This window comes from Embiotoca jacksoni, unplaced genomic scaffold, assembly GCF_022577435.1.
Source record: "Embiotoca jacksoni isolate LCO1_2020_lvr unplaced genomic scaffold, fEmbJac1.0.p SCAF_12, whole genome shotgun sequence".
NCBI classification, from domain to species: domain Eukaryota; kingdom Metazoa; phylum Chordata; class Actinopteri; family Embiotocidae; genus Embiotoca; species Embiotoca jacksoni.
Window position 1 is genome coordinate 18,357,694 of NW_027185252.1, and position 18,992 is coordinate 18,376,685.

The 18,992-nt window shown below is 42.1% G+C and overlaps 2 protein-coding genes across 3 annotated transcripts in view; one reads left to right on the forward strand and one right to left on the reverse strand.

Annotated features, from left to right (window-relative positions):
• Positions 1–688: 688 nt before the first annotated feature.
• Positions 689–4,335, forward strand: nkx6.2 (NK6 homeobox 2). Its single transcript, XM_069145256.1, has 3 exons — positions 689–1,543; positions 2,109–2,281; positions 2,649–4,335. The coding sequence occupies exons 1-3, from the start codon at positions 1,102–1,104 to the stop codon at positions 2,895–2,897; spliced, it is 864 nt and encodes a 287-aa protein (XP_069001357.1). The 5' UTR covers positions 689–1,101; the 3' UTR covers positions 2,898–4,335.
• Positions 4,336–5,830: 1,495 nt separating this feature from the next.
• Positions 5,831–18,992, reverse strand: part of LOC138195640 (inositol polyphosphate-5-phosphatase A) — a 141,070-nt gene continuing 127,908 nt past the window's right edge. Inside the window, exons 13-16 of one of the 2 annotated variants that reach the window (XM_069145258.1) lie at positions 12,043–12,154; positions 9,105–9,173; positions 8,071–8,158; positions 5,831–7,733 (exon numbers count right to left, since the gene is read on the reverse strand). In XM_069145258.1, coding sequence (XP_069001359.1) covers positions 8,078–8,158; positions 9,105–9,173; positions 12,043–12,154 — 262 coding nt within the window. In that variant the 3' untranslated portion in view covers positions 5,831–7,733; positions 8,071–8,077. The remainder of the gene's footprint in view (positions 7,734–8,070; positions 8,159–9,104; positions 9,174–12,042; positions 12,155–18,992) is intronic. The other variant, XM_069145257.1, reaches the window with a different exon arrangement.

The following is an 18,992-nucleotide window of genomic DNA, read 5'->3' on the forward strand; positions in this document are numbered from 1 at the left end:
TCTTTAATTCACTCTCACTGTCTCCGTTAACAGCTTTTCATGTAAATGTGAATTCTTTGTCATATGTGGAAACAATGATTTCCACAGTGCGAGACGCATCATTAACAGCACCGCTAAAGATCTTAATAGAGTGAGGCTGTTGATGATGCATTCACTGTCTCCTCCGACACCAAGATTTCAGGAATATTCAAGTCTTTAATGTCATCTTAAAGTAACATTCAAAGTAGTTTTAGCTTCTGTGCATAAAAAAAAACACAAAAAAAACAAACAAAAAAAAACAACAACGTACACCACGTGACGTGTGTTAGGAGAAATGTCAAGCGGGAAAAAAAAAAATCCAACATTTTAATGACACCTTCCACAGCCCGGGCAGGCTAATAATAAAAGCAACATATGCTCGGCTGAATATTTTTCTGATGTTGTCTTGCTCTAAATCGTCTCTTATCTGCAGCATGGATCACCACCTGTCATAAATAAACCCAGTCGGTCCTAGTAAGCACTGAGTAATGTCGTTCATGTGCAGCTTTACTGAGAATTCCTATTTCCGACAGCACCTCAATGCAACACTCGTCCAGCGAAGACGCACGGAGTCCACGTCTCCTCCAATCAGAGCCCCGTCTCACTCAGCCTTGTCCAATAGGAATAGCGCGCATGCAGGTGGCTGCGCTGTTATCAGCGAGTCCCGCTTCACTCGCAGCGTAGAGCGAGTCAATTTATGGAAAGACAAGCCGACCCCTTAATGGTTCCCATCAAACCCACTAAAAACATCATCAGACAGGATTCCTGCGGCGGACGCTTGCAGCCTCCTCCCAGCTGACTGATCCGACCAAAACAAACACGCAGAGACACTTTCCGGGACTTTCAGCAGCCGCTTCGCTTCCCAAGAGAGAACAACTTCGCTTTTTGCTCAAGTTTTTCCAACATTTTCAGTGACTTCCTCCTCATCCAGGATACTTTTGGAGAAGTGGCCTGGCTCCTGCGCTCCACCAGTCCGCTCTGCTCCTTTATTTCCTCTTTCTAGTTCAGCTCCACTTTTTTTTTTTCTTTTTTTTTTTTTTTCTTTTTTTTTATCCGCGAGAGTCTGGCGGTTCATGTTCACAAATGTTAGCGGTCGGGCAGATGGAGGGTAACCGGCAGAGTGCTTTCGTCCTGGGCAGCACCCCGCTGGCGGCGTTGCACAACATGACCGAGATGAAGACGTCCCTGTTCCCGTACGCGCTGCAGCAGAACCCCGCGGGCTTCAAGGCGCCTTCGCTCGCCTGCCTGAACTCCCAGATCGGGGAATTGCGGGGGACCCCGCACGGAATAAGCGACATTCTGGGGAGACCCATCACCACCGCCGGGCAGCTGCTGACCGGATTTCCCCGGATAAACGGCCTGGCGACCACCGCGGCCGCCGCCGCCGCAGCGGCGGGGATGTACTTCAGCCCGGCGGTGTCGCGGTACCCGAAGCCTCTGGCCGAGCTGCCGGGGAGGGCGCCTATCTTCTGGCCCGGGGTGATGCAGGGTTCTCCGTGGAGGGACCCGCGGGTTCCTTGTCATGGTAAGTCCTGTGTGTGTGTGTGTGTGTGTGTGTGTGTGTGTGTGCGTGTGCGTGTGCGTGCGTGTGTGTATGTGTTTACACATCGGGGGTTATCTTAAATTTGAACGTTTCTGTTTAAATACAGAGGCTTCTCTCCAGTTTATAGAATATTTTTGCTGTCTTGTAATTTAAGACATTATTTAGGCCACTAAGAGGCCTGTCAGTCCACAGAGCAAACACCACCAACAAAATACACAGGCTGTAGGTTTTTAACACAATCAGGACAACAAAATCTGTATCTTATTAATGTCATAGCTGTGTAAAGGTGTGAACACGTAATATTAAGTGGTATATGATCACCACGGACATGGCAATTCTTCACAGAACGCTGAAGTTTCACCTGACAGGACTTTTAAACTATAATAACAACAACAATAGCGATCAATATTTGGGTCGGTAAACTCGCTCAGACTCACTTCAGGAATATTTGAGGCTGTGTTAGTGAGCACCACATTTACAATTACATTTTATTCACACTTCCCTGTGTAACCTCTTGATGCTGCTTTTTTTTTTTTTTTTTGTCCAGCTCAGGCCAACATGATGATGGACAAGGACGGCAAAAAGAAACACTCCAGACCGACTTTTTCAGGACAACAAATTTTTGCACTGGAGAAAACTTTCGAGCAGACGAAATACCTGGCCGGCCCGGAGAGAGCACGGCTGGCATACTCTTTAGGAATGACCGAGAGCCAAGTCAAGGTAAAGACCGTCACACACCTGCTGGGCTCAAGTTGGTGCACGCCTAAAACATTATGTGATCGAAATACACTTTAATTTGTATTCCACTATTGGCTATACAGGCCAATGAATATATAATTATTATGCTTTATAATGACCAATTATTCATGTTTGATCTCCTAATTTTATTATTATTATTATTATTATTATTATTATTATTATTATTATTATTATTATTATTCCTGTATTAGTTTCTATCGTTTTTACCACGTTTCTCCACATAATCTTCTCTTTATAACACAGTAGATCATTTCTGTTTCTGCCTTTGAGTGTTTACTTATTACTGGACCTGTTGAGCATCTGTGTATTCTATTTCCCTCCTCAACAGGTTTGGTTTCAGAACAGAAGAACCAAATGGCGGAAGAGACACGCAGCAGAAATGGCCACGGCCAAGAAGAAGCACGACTCGGAGACGGAGAAAATGAAGGAGAGCTCGGATAACGAGGACGACGACGAGTACAACAAACCACTGGACCCAAATTCAGACGATGAGAAAATCACGAGACTGTTGAAAAAGCACAAGGCCACCAACCTAGCGCTGATCAGCCCTTGCAGTAACAGCTCGGACGCCTTGTGATGCCCACAGTTGGGGGACCCAACGTGGAGGGGGGCCAAAGGGTCTAGCAGAGACTTGTCGCACTCTTTCTGACCCCATTTCCACCTGACATTACGAACATGCGTCTGAGGGGATCGCGTTTTGCTCAAACAGAGCAAGAAAAATGCGTAAAAACCAAGTGTGCTCAAAGACGCACCGAAGACTCGCTCGCCAAAACGTGGCCAGAGACGCATTTGGCTGCATTCAAACCCACTTGTAGACACTGTACACATGGAGACATAAGTCCTGTAAGAAGTGGACTTCAAGAAGACTGATAATGACCAGCTTGTGTCAGTTGAAAGGACAATGATGGAAATGAAATTTGTGTTGGCGACGCAAATCAGATTTTACGCATATAAGTGGAGTTTTAACAACAAGTGTAAATGTAAACAAAATATTCTACACACACAATCCGGATCAGTGTTGGGCTCATTAGTGTGAAAGTTTATGACACCAGTAATTCCGATTTATTTTGTGGGATTTATGACACTTGTTACTCAGAATTAGCAGCTTCTGTCACCTTTAGACGTAGGCCACTTCTTTTGCTCTGAATCACACCGCTGAAAGATTCTTATTAATTTGGGATTTAAATTTCGGCAGTCGTAATATTTTCATCTGCAAAAAAATAATTACACCATTACCGTCCTTTTTCATACATCCTGCAAGTGTTTTAGATAATTCAGCTTTAATTACATTTTTTGGTTAAAACATCGGGCAGACATTTGCTTTATGTGGTTTGGAGAGGTGACTGTGAGTTTTTAATTGATCTGATTTATTAGGAGCCAACGCTGATCCGGATCCCAGACGCGTGTTTTAAAATGGCAGGTGCATACGGGGCCTGTGATGCTTGTAAAGCTCAGTTTAACCAGGGTATCCACTGTCCTAAAAGGCGAGAGAATAAAATGTTCGGAGGAGGGCGCAGGTTTGAGATGAGTGAATGATTTGTGCTGTACAGCCCGCAGGTGAAAATGTACGTGAGATTGTATATATATTTTTTACTGAATAAGTTATGTTGTTCCATCCCGTGGAAACGTGGCGGCCTTCCTCCCGCCGCAGCAGCCCTGACGCGCGTATTCCCCCTCAGATAAACCTGCTGCTTCGTTTTTTTCTTCCTGCAGAGTCATGTCGCCCCTTTTCACCACCTTTTATTGAATTCTCAATTCCGGCACACAAATGTATAAAAGGCAAAATGCTGTAAATAATCATTGTTTAAAAAAGAAGGAAAAAAAAAAGCCGCTTGTTTTAACTACATCACTTTGATTTAATTTGAAGGAGTTTCTGTTTGACCTCATCACGCAGCGTAACAGAGAACTGGTGCATCGTTTATGTTGGATCTAAAAAGAGTATTATTGCTTCCGGAAAGGCTATAGGAAGGAGAAAAAAAAAAACTTTGTATTATGAATAAATTATTTAACAAGCATTTTTGTTTCATTTTGGGGTTTGTTTTCATGTATGGGCTTAATATAAATTAAAGATGAATTCATTACTATCGAAAATTGAATTTCATTATTGGCAACAAAAAAGCTTAAGGATTCAATATGTTGGAATTCGTTTTCATGTATTTTTAAAAAGTATGCAGTATCACTGCAAACACTTTATATGGGTAGCTAATAATAATGTATAGATTTTTTTTTAATCAAACATTTATTGTTTACTAAAAGAAACGTTTTTATTAAATTTAGTTTCAACATTTAGATTTTTTTTCAATAATGACACTCATACAAAAATAAAGCTTTTATGCAGCTTCATTATTGTAGAAAAAGGTCTAATGTTTATTAACATATTTATTTAAAATATGTTTTATTATTATAGACAGATGTTTAATTATATTTTCAATCAGTGCAGAAAATTTTACTAAAACTCCAAACAGTCAGTTCTCTTTTATTAGAAGATGTTTATTTTGCACTCGTCTATTTTTGTTTTTCCCCCAAAGTTAGGATTTCTTTAACTCTTTATTTATCTTCAGTTTCATGTCGGGTTTTGTCATCAAAACGATACGTAATTTAACTCATTATTAATTTATTTAAAAAAAAAAAAAAAAAAAACGACAACAACTATTCATTGTGGTTTTATGTGTAGTTTGATGTGTTATATAAATAGTTCATCCAGTGTATTTAATATGGAACTCCTGGACAGAAGTGCGTCCCCTCTGTCTCTAATGCGGTACTACACCTAAGTCAGTCCTCTCTCAAGTCAGAATCAATGGGAGCCGTCAGCCAATCAGAAATGATCAAATCACTCAACTCAAATCCCACTTTGGAGTCTCTCATAATCCGTGCATGAAATGAACACCTGTTGTCGTATGAAACGGTTCTACAGGAGCAAAACGACAAAATAAAGACAGTTTGATGGAGGTCACAGTGACAGTCAAACTCCTGAAGCCACAGTCTGCTGACATTAAACACTGTCTGTTATATATAATAATGGATTTATAGTCAATTTATTGTAACTTATTTTTGTTTTTATTCCCAAAAAATGTCCCTTATTCCTATTTGCTACTAGGAATTGTTGAATTTGCTGAATATTCTGAAAGGTTTAGTGTCAAGAGCTGCACTTATTTTTTAAATAATCGAACATGTTTATTATAGATTTAAATGACCCATTTCTGGCCACAGACGAGGAGAAGTTGCATTATTTTCTTAATTGTGCAAAATCGTTGTGTAAACAAAACCTCTTGTGGGAATAAAGGCCAATGCGGAGACACCAAAGTAGATAGAAAAGAAGAATATCTCACAGGAAGACGTAGTAAATCGGAAATATTTTTCTGGTGGTTGTTTGGAGGCCCATCTTCAACCAGTTAAAGCTGGTGTCCCGGTCTGTTAGTAATAATACAGTAATGACTCCGCAGAAAGCCAACAGATGAAGAACCTGTGTGGTAAAGAGGTAAGATTAGAGATAATGAGGACAAAACAGGCTTTGAGCTCTAATGGTTTTTATTGCTTGAGAACTGCATCACCTACAGTAGAGGCCAGGCCGTCCAGAAGGGGCTAGAATAAAATCTCTATCTGCTTTTTATAAGATGGAGTGAAGAAAAAAACTGCGGCTTATACTCCTACAGTATACTCACAATGACCAGCAGGAACAAAAACAAGCAGGGCTTCTTTTTCTTTTATAACGTTTTGCCTACAAACCAAATCACACAAGACAACATAAATTCTGCAGCAAGCACAAAATAATTTCCACTTGCAGTGATTTAGATGAAAAAAAAAAAATAAATCAGAGAGGATCAATGTGACGGCTTCACACAGTCTAAAACCTGTAGTGTAGTAAATGAAATCAATAAAAATGAATCGCCAGTCGCCCCTTTAATGCTCCAATTATTTGCAATGAAGGCTGCTGAAGGCTACATACAGAACAAATAAAAGCAGGTCTCCCTGCTCTTTCCCCGCATTTAGAGTTACTCTGTTGTGTTTTTTTTCTCTTACATTTCATAATCCACACCTTTTACCGTCTGACTTAAGTATTTTTAGAACTCTTACACACTTCATCTCTGTGTGGGATACTTGGCACCATAATGCAGTAACAAAAATAGACCAAAAAAAAGAAAAAGAAAACAGTTTACATCTTAAGGACACCCAAGCCTACCTAAAATATCACATTCAGAACCATAATATTATAGAAATAAGTTAGAGTAAGAATAATAATATCATAATGTGAGAATACTATATATGAAACATTATCTTATATACTTGCATGGTCTATGGCACTGCTTAAAACATTCTTGGATAGGTAATAAATCACCGAACGGTTTCTCTGCTTCTCTTGCCGTGTACGGACTTATTCAAAGGTCACTGTGGCTGCAGGAACACCTACCCAATCACTCGGCTGCCGCGCACACTTCAGCATAAACATTTTGGTAAGAATTATAAATTATCTCTTTAAAAAGTACAGTATATAAAATGAGACTCAACCGATGTGTCAGGCATGGCCGTGTGTTGTGCACACAACAACAACAACAACAACAACTCAAAAACAAAATGAAACAAAACAAAACAAAAAAAAATAGAATATGTATATATATAAATTGTTGAAATAAACTCAGAGGTTTCTATCTATTCCAACAAAAAGGACCACAAAGTTTGGTCAGAAAAAGAGAACGGCACTAAAACCATCAACAACTCTATGTTATAATGTCCAATGTACAAATAAACCTAACAATATAGATATACAACTTTTTTTGCATTGCACTTTTCATTTTTTTAAAACACCTTACATACTGTATGGAAAGTAGCTTCTATACATAGAGGCATACCTAAAAATGGCGAGTACGGTGTCTAAAAGTACATAGTAGGACTGATTTCAATTAGAGTTTTGGCAATGAGGCTGTGGCATGGAAAAGAGTCGTCCGTCTGTCCGTCCGTCTTTCTCTCGATCGCTCGCTCTCTCTCTCTGGGGAATGGGGTTGCGTGGCAACGGTGAGGTCAGCGATGTGTGTCTTGTCTGGAGCCGGGCCCTTGGGTGCTCGTCCACATTTCAACAAGTGTTTTATGGAGAGAAACCGGCGTGGTTTTCTTATGGATGAGGTGTCTGGACAACTGCAACTGGTCAGCACTGCTGAAAAAGTTCAGTGTATGCTTGTGCAAAGTGTGTGCGTGTGTGTCTATATGTGTGTGTGTGCGTGTCTGTGTCTGTGTGTTTATATGTGTGTGTGTGTGTGTGTGTGTGTGTGTGTGTGTCTGTGTCTGCGTGTTTATATGTGTGTTTATATGTGTGTGTGTGTGTGTGTGTGTGTGTGTGTGTGTGTGCGCTGTTTGTTTCTCCGGTGTTCTCACAGAGGCGCTTCACGGAATATGTTCTCCCCCCTTTGGCAACACTTCCCTGTGGAGGAAACAAAGAAAAGTTTTACTCCTTAAAACCAAGTCGTCTTTGTCGTCAAAGAAATATGATGTCATGTCCTTTATTTTCTCAGGTTTTTAGTACAAGATGCAGCTCAAGGTGTGTCAGTAAGTGTCTTAAAATGACTGAAGCATTTTAAGCAAACAGCAGTCGTGTGACATTTCACCACTTGTGAAGTTTAATTTAGAAGTAAAACTCTACAGACGGGCACGTTCGCCCCTCGCACTTGTGCCAAGTAATGACAAAAAGTCAAGCAAATCAAAGCAAAACAGTGGCAACAATGGGAAGAATTATAAGAAAGAAAAAAAATAATATTTACCACGACATCACTGCACCACACAACACTTGTGCTTATTTGCATTAGGTTTACCTGCCCCCGCTGTTATTCGGAAGGACAGGAAGACAGGCTGGCAGGGGGACAGAGACAAAAACAACAACAAAAAAAGAGAAAATCAGCGTCCAGACTTTCTTAATGCTGTGTGGGACAAACACACACTCGTCCCCGCTCCCCTCTGACACGCAGGTTAAACTCACATACCAGCGCCGTGCATTCTGAGGCCCGCATGCTAACTACTTCGGACATTTCTGGAACATAGGCAGCTGTGATTTTGGCAGTGGTGTGTGGCTCGGAGGTGACGGCTGCTGCGGGAGCTGCCGGTGTGCTCGGGTCACCTCGCACACACACACCACCGGCCGTGTCACGCTGTGTAATGATGAAAGACCTGATTTAAGGCGCCTCTCTTTCAGGGGAAGACCTTCTGTCTGACACGGAGCAGACTGAGGCAACAGTGTTAAAACACTTTCTATACAGTCAGAAACAAACCTCGCTCACACTTTTTTTTAAGGTTCTTCCTGAAATATAAACTGTTTCAAATTTGATTTAGAGACAGAAAGTTTAGGGGGGGGGGGGGGGGGGGGGGGGGAAGCTGCTGATACGAGACAATTTAAAGAAATACTCAAAAGTGTCTTTAAAGTTAAACTTATAGGCCGAAGGTAAAAAGACATTAATTTGATAAATAAACTCAATTTAAAGAAAATGTTGAAATAAAATCAGTGCAGGTTAAAACTAGTTGAGTATTGATTAGCATTCTGGTGGATATGTAATCAAACAAACAATACAGTTATAGCATTACAGGCTGTATCGGACACAAACCAAATCTTCTAACCTCTAATGATTTATGAGCCTCATACAGTTGCAGCATGTTTATAACCAGACATACAGGAAGTTCTATTATTTAACTGTTTCCCCAAACAAAATGCAAATATGTCATAATCCCTTCTTCAGTTGAATCCCGACATGAATCACAGCACAGTCACACACAGTGAAGATGTGGGCAGAGGCCCTGTTGTTACCTTGTGGTCCCCCATGCAGACATTGGGCCCAATGTTATCATAGACTATAGACTTCTCTTCATTTTCAGGCTGCAGAGACACAAAATCAAATGTTGTGTGATGCAAACATGGAGAGAACAGCAGGTTTCGACTTGTATCCACACCTCTGTTACACTGTTCACACGCACGCACACACACACACACACACACACACACACACACACACACACACACACACACACACACACACACACACACACACACACACACACACACACAGGATTCAGCAGAGTCAGCAGCACAGTGTTTGTGTTTACACCGCAGCATCATTACAGGCTCGTGTCACGTTTTATGACACGTTCATGGACGAGCAGTCGGCGCAGCAGCTTCATTAAACACAATTAGCAGGATCACATGGTTGGTTTCAAAATAAAAGTCACGTAGAAGCAGAAAACGGTGAGATTTAAATGTGTCCACATGACCAACAGAGGCAGGAGCTTCACTTTTTGTGTGTTTAGTTCTGAAATTAACAGTCAGGAACATAATTAATTTAGGTGCTGATAAACACCTCATTATTTCACCAGTGATGTCACTCTGAGCAGTTTATCTGTTATCTGCAGAAGATTTCTGCTCAGTATGAAACACCTCTTAAGTCATATAGACATAGCGTAAGTATTAAGTGGGAAAAATGGGAACAAATATAAAATTAATACTTAATGTAACTGCAAAGTAACAAAGGGTTTATGAAATACTTTAAGTTCAGAAACAGCTGTTAGAAAATTAAGTCAATTTACAGTCACAAATGTGTGAAAACATATATTTCAAAATCCTGTTATAGCCTGTAGCCTAGTTCAAGTAAACTTTTATATAATACAAATAAGTGTAAGTAAAGTAAGTGAGCAAATATGTAACATTGATGAACTCTTACAGGCTGTCAGAGAGCAGCAGGAACAAACTCTGAGGAAAGTTTTACCTTAGAACTTGTGCACCGCGCGGTGGCGAGAAAAGAAAAGCAGGAGTCATTTTCAAAGTGTACATTTGCCTGATACACTCCCACTGTAATCTAAGAGCCGATCTCAGAGAACCATGTTTCAATATCACGTTGTGCAACACAAAGAAGCTGTTCGTTCCCACTGGCACGTGAATCTGAAGGCTGGAGTATAAATCACACTTGTCTGGTTGAACTAAAGACTTTTTAAACAGCCACCCGACCCCCACACGAACGAGCACACACAACACGGAGGCTGGTGGGTGCTGCCAGTTGTGACTTGGTGAGCTGCACTGACGCCTCAGAAGAAAGAGATAGAGAGCTTGAGAATGAACCATAAAGCGAAATCCAAATTAACTTCAGACCAATCCTGCGGCGCAGTGGGGTCAGCACACGGTGCGCCTCCACCTCACTACCTTTTCTAGCGGGCCACGCACTGCCACCGCTCTATTTGTCTGGCAGACGGCCCTGCGCCGCTGCCTCCCGTGGCCCGAGATACATTCATCAAACACACACTTGATAATTTACAAAGGCAGCATAAAATTGTGGATTTTCGGGCTGCGTAATCTTTAGACAGATAAACAAATTACCCGGGGCCCTCCGGCAGAGAGGGAGCGCTCGCTCGGCTAAACATTCATTACCGGCGCTCCCGGAGCTGGTGCCGCGCCGCGCAGCCAGCGGGCAACCTTTGGCGTGTTAGGGCTCGGCAAGCAGAAAATAACATGATGGCGAGTTAACCGACCGTGCCATGATAGATGACGCCACACGCCGGGCTGTTTACGGGCCCATGTCTCAACAATCTGTAACGCTCAAAGCCAGAGAGTGTGTGTGCTCAGTGAATCATCAGCCAATCTGCGAACACACTAACTGTTCGACTCAGTCCCCCGCATTACAAGCAATTAGCCGGTGCTTGAGGGGAAGAAAAGCAAACAACAAACCATCTGTATCTGAGTGAATCACCTTTTACATAATTCTGACACATTAACTGGCCGAAACAAGCAGTTTTAATGCTTTACAGTCACTGTTTTTTAACAGGTTACTGTGACGCAGTGATCAGAGTTGGCTGAAGAGTCCTCGTCACGCTTCAGTTAGTAAAAGAAGAAAGATCAGGAAGGAATTTCTCATTTGTGGTGGACAAAGGAAAGCCAAACTTCCTGAGCAGCTCCCTGCTGTGGACTGGTACTGTACAATACACTGCGGCATCTCTTTCACTCACATTAACAGATGAAAGCCTGGATGTTGCAGCTCTGAAAGACTTCTAATGAGAAAGTTCAGTTTAAATCTCAGGATTTGGGGGATCTAAAACGCAAAAAAAAACAACCTGATTTGGGTTCGTCATAAAGGCCCTCCTACTCAAAGGGTTTTATCTCAAAGAAGGGTAAAACAAATCTGGGAAAACACTTGCTTGGTTGCATGGCAGATCTCCAAGTAATCCAGCAAACAAAATAGTGAGTCAAGAGTGAACAGACTGCAGCATACAGAGAGAGAGAGAGAGAGAGAGAGAGAGAGAGAGAGAGAGAGAGAGAGAGAGAGAGAGAGAGAGAGAGAGAGAGGGGAGGGGAGGGGGGCGGCACAGAGGTGGCAGATTGGCAGGCATTTATATTGCTGGGATGGATTTGAAGCCGGGCAGGGTTCGACTCTCTGAGGAGGAAGACAGATCTGTGGCTTTATGAAGAAAAACTCTATAAGTGCTGGGATATATATATATATACTGTCTGGATGGACCCCCGGCTTAGCGCTCCAAATTAATATTCACAGACACCTCATCCTTCCATCTGTGAAGTGACGGAGGAGGGGAGGGAGGGTGTCGATCAAGGAGGACAGAGTTGTAGAAGCAGAGTGAAACAGAGAGTGATTCATAAAGTCGTTTTGTATTTTAGTGGAGTGAAAAGTGATGTTTTGGTCAAAATATGAGGGAATCTGGCTTTAAAATAAAAGCCTCTGAACTGGATAAATATTGGTTGGGCTCACCTTTAGGACCAGATCTCGGGCAGAGGGAGACATGAGGATTCGGTCACACCAGGCCGGGCATCTGGTGTTCATGTACTCCTTCCCCTGATTGCTGTCTTCACTGTACGGATAACTGAGGACACAGACAAAAAAAAACCAACAGTAAATAAAACATTTATATATATTTAAGTGGTATCCAAGTAACTTGCACAAGAGAGCCAATAAGGAAGCCAATAAATATGATGCGTGGGCAACAGGGCTTCAGAGGAATAATAAATATGATCCGTTATCTCCGATGAAAATGTTTTCCCAAGAAAACAGGAGGTCCATTAGTATGACCAATCATCTGAGTAATCTCTTGAATCAACACACACGGATGGCTCAATCAAAGTAATCTTTCTCTGCCAACTGTACAGGTTGTGTGTGTGTGTGTGTGTGTGTGTGTGCGTGTGTGTGTGTGCGTGTGCGTGCGTGTGTGTGTGTGTGTGTGTGTGTGTTTGTTTGTTTGCTTGAGAAAAAGAGAGGGGTAATAAAAAAGAGAGACTGAGATTGAGGCGGAGCGGGCCAGAGGGAGATTCCTTCGCCCATATGTACAGCTACATCCCTCCACAGTCATCAAAAACAGATTAGGTGCTGCAGCAAATGGCTGAGAGAGATTGTATCTTGGAACAGCAGGGAACAATCGCATGATTTAAGCGGGCGGCAGGTTGGAGTTGGGCCGGGAGCCATCGAGCTGATACAGATTTACATTGTTGAGAATTCAATTTGCTCCTTCGGCTCATCAAACTGCTTCAGACTTACACGCCACCAATCCAATTTGTTTGTCGGCGCTCATCAGGATGTAAGACCGGGCTTACATACTGTAATACCAATCCAATTTGCTCCTTCAGTGCCACGCGTGCTAACCGTAGCATAACACAAAGTGCCTCTTCTCCGAGGACGGTGATATCCTAATGATAAAATAAACACACACACGCCGGGCTCTCGATTCATCACACTTGCCAAGCTCTGATAGCTTAATTGGACTTTGTGCTGAGGCAGAATACGCATTTGGTTGTGCTTTCTATCAATATTTGTGCATTCAAATCACTGGTTGCTCCTGCTGCGACTACTGCCACGACTATCACCGCTATCACTCCTGGAGCTACAGGCATCACCTCCTGCTACTACTAATGTGAGAGCAATAGTGTCTCTTACAGGCAGAGCACATTTTCAATGAATATCTGCCTCCTTTCTAATGAGACGTGGACTAAAGCAGAGGGCACATACATGTGATTGTATGTATCTGTGTGTTTACTGTACGTCTCACGACAACGGCAAAAAACACACGAATGCTGCCTGATTCCATTTGAGCAGAAGATTTCCAGACTGTCAGGGGATCATCCAAGGGACGTTGAAGGGGACATGAACGTATGTGCCAAAGTTCAATAGTTGTTGACACGCTTCATCGAAACACACAATTATCAGCCTGATGTCGGGATCAGAGGAAAAGTCAGTAGGATTTATCTTCTGAGGACCATGTACAAAAAAGCTTTTTAGAGATATTTGAAAGAATAAGTAAAAATCTTTGACTTTTGGGTGATGTTAAAGAAAAGGTCAGCAGATCTCATTTGTTAGGATTCATCTTCTGAGATATCAGTACAAAATTTCTTGGCAAATTAAATGTACTAAAATTGTTATGTACTAAACTAAAAATGTCAATATTTCAGTCCGGACCACAAGTTTGGCCCGACTAACCAACGTTATTTATCCCCACAGCCCCTTACAGAACAAAACTAATCGTAGTGTTGTCCTGCCAATAAGCAATATTTTGAAAAAAATTCCGACCATACATTTTTACATACAATGACAAGGATTTTTCAAAGCAGTTTTCTGCTACTCTTCTCCCTGCATATTTTTCTAAAATGAATTGTGGTCAACTACTTTGTGCTCATTATTCATTGCTGCATGTGTGCCGTATGTGCTACTGTTATGCATATTTGTTGTATTTATTAATTTTAGACATACATCATTTCTTCACATCAGGTCAGGGACAATAATGACAAATGAGCATGTTCCTGTCAAAGAGAGAATACTGTTAATTATAAGTTGTATTACAGACTATTCATTAAAATGTAGATCTGCTTGTTTTTTTGTCCGTCCATCGGTACATTAAATTACAGCACATCATTTAAATGAATAACTGCATCACTTTTAATGAGACTTGGAAACATTTAAATTGCCTGGTGGTGCTCTCGTCATAAAATGAGTGCAATGCCAGTACTTCAATGATAGGATGGTTTAGTTCTGTAGTTGTGAAAATTAATATTAATCTTCAGTCATAAACATTCACATAAACAAAGATGAGATGGCTTTACACCAGTGATGCAGTAATTGTTCTTATAATCATAAACGTGTGTGTGGGTGTCTTTTGTCTATGGGGTTAAGGATGGGGCGCGCGCGCACACACACACACACACACACACACACACACACACACACACACACACACACACACACACACACACAGGCACGCAGCCCCCCCACCAGGTGTTCAAACAGACCTGCAGAGGGCTACTTAAAGAAGTTCCCTGCCTCCAATTAGCATTAATAGCACTTAAACCACGGTGGAAATGCACGGGGGTTTTGGTATGCTAATCAAAGGGGCTAAAGAAGTGATCCTGGGATAAAAGAGAGCATGAAGAATAGGATGAGTGAAACAGAGATAGACAGGGAGGCAGAAGAAAGGGGATAAAGACGGATCAGACAGAGAGAGGCAAAGCGAGGGTGGAAAAGAGCAAAGTCTTCAAAGGGGCTCGGAGAGCTGCTCGACTTCAGGGTGGCCTGAATGCTGCTGCTTCCTGAGGGACGATCCCCAGCCTTAAAACAGCCTGCCAACAATCCTCCTATCAGGGACTCTGTTATAGCTTTATTGATGAACAAGCCTGGGGTCATTTTGGTGTTAAAGAGATTGAGAGAAAATCCAGTTTTCCCCCTCATCTCCTTCAAACAATGAACTCCCTCCTGATAGCAAACTTCCCCGAGCACTTCGACAACAAAACTGTCTGATGACAGCCAGCTGCTATAAAAGCTGATTAAAAACACTCAACACTGGCCATTAGAGGGTCATTCTGCATGTGCAGGTAGAGGTTGTTTCTTTCTCTGTTCTACTGCACACCCTCCATTGACTCGATAGAGATAACAGGTCCTAATGCAACAGCAAACAGTTGAATGGCGCGCAGTGATTAATGTGTCAGATTAGCGAGCTCACAAACTTATCGGGAAGGTAAACGGTCCGAGAGGGCGTGAGGGCCGGAGCTCGTCCGCTCATATCAGACCCTGACTTGCCCGCACAAAGACTAATTACACCAATTAATGGAATAAACCGATAACTCCAACAATAGTGTATCTGGATAGGACTTCAACACATTCACACACGTACACATTTAAAATGAACAAGCAGACAGCCACATACATACTGATGTACTAACGCTAGTCCTGAGGCTAATATGTTGAGAGCTGTAAAAGGCAAAAGAATAAAAGTGATTACAAACTTCACGACGTGAAGTTCAGTTGGGTTAAAACCTGATGAACAGATCAACAATGAGAATAGAGACTGCAGTCAGATTATTTTGTTGACAGTCACGTGATTACAGATGATATGGCTGACAGTTTAACACTTTGTCTTGATCTGCATGCCAATGACCCAAATTTGTTCTGTTGTGTTTTGAGATTTGAGATTTAGGAACTACGTGTACATTAAACTTGATGCAAAGGTTTGGATTTTTACTGGTGATCCTCAAAACTGATCAAGTTCACGTAGAGAATGCAATGTGCATCATTTTGTTGAGACTGAAACAATAATAATAATAATAATAAAAAAAGAAAAAAACAGATTTCAAGTTTGGAATTTGCTTTCGATCTAAACATAGAAGGAAAACAGGTTTTCCTTATTGTTAAGATCTTTTTTTTGCTAAAATAAATCCAAATTTAATTTGGCCAAATTTAATGTTTTGAAACTGTTTAACACTGTATCATCAATCCACTGTGCTTGCTAATTCTATATGCAGATTTTGAATATGTCATATGTTCACACTGTAAAAGTAACAATATCAAGTAACAGACAACATGCAAATAAACGTAGATTGTTCAGTGTGCGGTTATTGTACCCTCACAATGCAAAAACAATCCAAACTTAGGCAAGACCGGCTTATTTATATAGTGTAGCACCTTTCATACACTGCAGGCAGTCAGAGCGCTTTACAAATGTGAGAACACAAGAACAATTCCAGGTAAAATTAGAAATTCAAAAGATGTAAAAGAATAAAGAATAAAAACAGGATTTAAATAATGGAACTAAAAGGAGAGGAAATTTAACCAAAAGTTCAAAATGAATTTGAGCAGGAAAAGAGCAGTAGAGCTTACAGTGTTTAAGACTTTCTGCTGCTCTCATTTAGGAGCAGCACAGCTGAGCGCTGAGTCTTTACTTTAGGTGGGACAAACTGATTACTTCCTGCTGATCTGAACTAAACCTAGTGTGAATGGAGAACTTCTCAGAAAATAAATAGTAGCTATTTTTGCTGTCTCTTCTTGAGTCTAACTGGCTGAGGCCTTCTAATGTCACAGTTTGATTGACATCTCATAGTGAAACTATTTTAGCATTTTCTTCGAGTATAAAATGTTTAAGTTTGTTGAATTCTTTTTATACAGAGTGCAAAAACCAGTACAATACAAATATCAGCAGACAGTATACAGTATAAAGTGTCCTGCAGTTAAACAAATAAAAGACCTGCACGGCACTGCCAGCAGTTTTAAATAGGCTGTACATCTGTGAGGTGACGGTTTAAAAATGACACTTCTCTTTATTTATAGTACACAATGAACTTTAACGCTACAAAAGTTTGCCATCGTGGTTCCCATCTTATTGTGTGCAAGGTTCAGGGGAAGCTCAGTCTTCCTGCTTGCTAACGGACTCCTTTGTGCTGCTGACCACTTCGCAGATGATCCATGTGTGTACAGTCGCACATCGAGACCTTCTAGCAGCCAATCGAGAGCTCATTCATTCATGGTCGGTTTGGGGTTTAATGTTTGACTCGGCTGCTGGCACATCACTCACGTGTGTGTCGGCCGCTGTCAGCGTGTTTGTCTTGCAACACTAAAAAAGCGGCGAGGTGAGCGCAGGCCCCACCTACAGTGTCCCGCTGCCTCACCCTGCCGAGGGAGAGGCCGCGCTGACGATCGGTATGTTACTGTATTATACAGATACTGTATCTACACAGCTACGTCCTGTTGAAACATTACAACAACGGACAGAAAGAGTCAAACAAGACAATACTATTCATAAAATGCCTGTTTAGATTTTGTTGGTATCCTAGATGACTGGCTCCTCCAGACTCGCTTCGTCAGACTTCCTTGTCTCTTATCTCCACAGAGCTATTACCTTGTTCTACATAATGACAAATAAGTGACAGGCCAAACAGTGGGCTATTCACTTACTCAGTATTTAATGAGGGCAATATAAACTTGGGAATATAGGTAGGGCAGGAAGCCAAAGATAAGAGTCATTGTATCTGTGACATGAGGTCAAGGGTGCTAAAAAAATAAAAAATAAAAAAAGCATGATGGGATGTTGGAGTGGCCGTTGGTGAGCTGGGATCGGCTAAAAAAAAAAAAGTCAGAAACTCTGGGTTTCAAAACGCCTTGCTGCCTCTACAGTTATGTTTGTTTGCCGTTGTCAGGGGAGGCTTGGCAAAACACAACACACAACACACACACACACACACACACACGCACACACACACAGCGCTTCAAAAAGATCAGCCAAATGCTATCAATAAAGCTGAATGTTTGCTTCAGTTTGTAGAGCTGGGAGGCTCGCAGGCACAACATTGGCATAGTGCAGTACAAACAGGGTGAAATGCCATCAGTAGCTCATGGCTCACAGCCTGTCGGCGTTAAGCGATGACAAGTTGTGCTTTTAGCTTCTCTAAATGAAGACGAGAGGACACAGATGGCATCCATTTAATCCTCTCCGTGTAAGATTGTATTTAACAAAGCCCTTCTCTCAGTGGCATCGTCTCCGACAAGAGGCAACAATACACGACAATCTTCAGCTATTATCGCCACAGTGGCCCCCCTCATCATTTTCACCGGGCTCTCTAGTACTTCGAATGATGGATGCGCTGTTGGTTTGTAAAACAATGTTCCTGTTCAGTAGATCAGCTGGGATCCTGTGGCAGCGCTCAGCCACACACTCAACGCAGCGCTTTAACCAAACGCTGTCATTAAATATAGCGGGACTGTTCGCAGAGCAGAGAACAAGCAGCATCCTCCACATGTGATGCAAACAGAAGGGCTGCTGGACCAATGTATTCACAATCAAATACACATACAGGGAGGGTGAGATCATCCGTGCAGGCCTTCAGAGGCCAGGGGTGGAGAGCGAAGAGTGTTGTTCACAGAACAAGGACAGTCACTGTACACAGAACAGCCATCTGTGTGAGCACTTCCTATGAGCTCAAACCAAGTGTCCAGGAATCCTCCGCTGCACTGACAATTCACTCCTACCTTCTTATTAGCAGTTATTGAGGAGCTGGCAGGTAGCCATTTGTGTCACTTGACTAAAATCTTCTCTCATCTCAAGGGCAAAGTCATCCCGCCTGGCATCAGCCTTCAAACCTCCCCCTTCCTCTTTCATGAGCATGTGAATGTTGTCCAGCTTCCCAGCAGGCGAGTCTCTTTTTTTTTTTTTCCTGGCTTGTCCTCATAGACCTGCAGCTTTGGAAAATACATGCTAACGTGCCAAGAGAGGATCCTTAGGGTGCTTCCCAAGCAATGGAGACACAAGTGTTTATTAGTTTGTGCCTCCGAACAGACCTCACCTCCTGACCTGTGGGCCACACTCTGCTCCTCTGCTTCTGTCCATGTCTAGACTGGACAAACACAAGCACACAGGACTGGAGCCGTCCCGTTTCCTTCCCAGTCTTCTCTCT

Coding starts and splice junctions, on each gene's coding strand:
- nkx6.2 (XM_069145256.1), top strand. CDS start 1,102: ATGTTAGCGGTCGGGCAGATGGAGGGTAACCGGCAGAGTGCTTTCGTC. Junction 1,544..2,108: donor CCCGCGGGTTCCTTGTCATG/GTAAGTCCTGTG, acceptor TTTTTTGTCCAG/CTCAGGCCAACATGATGATG. Junction 2,282..2,648: donor TGACCGAGAGCCAAGTCAAG/GTAAAGACCGTC, acceptor CCTCCTCAACAG/GTTTGGTTTCAGAACAGAAG.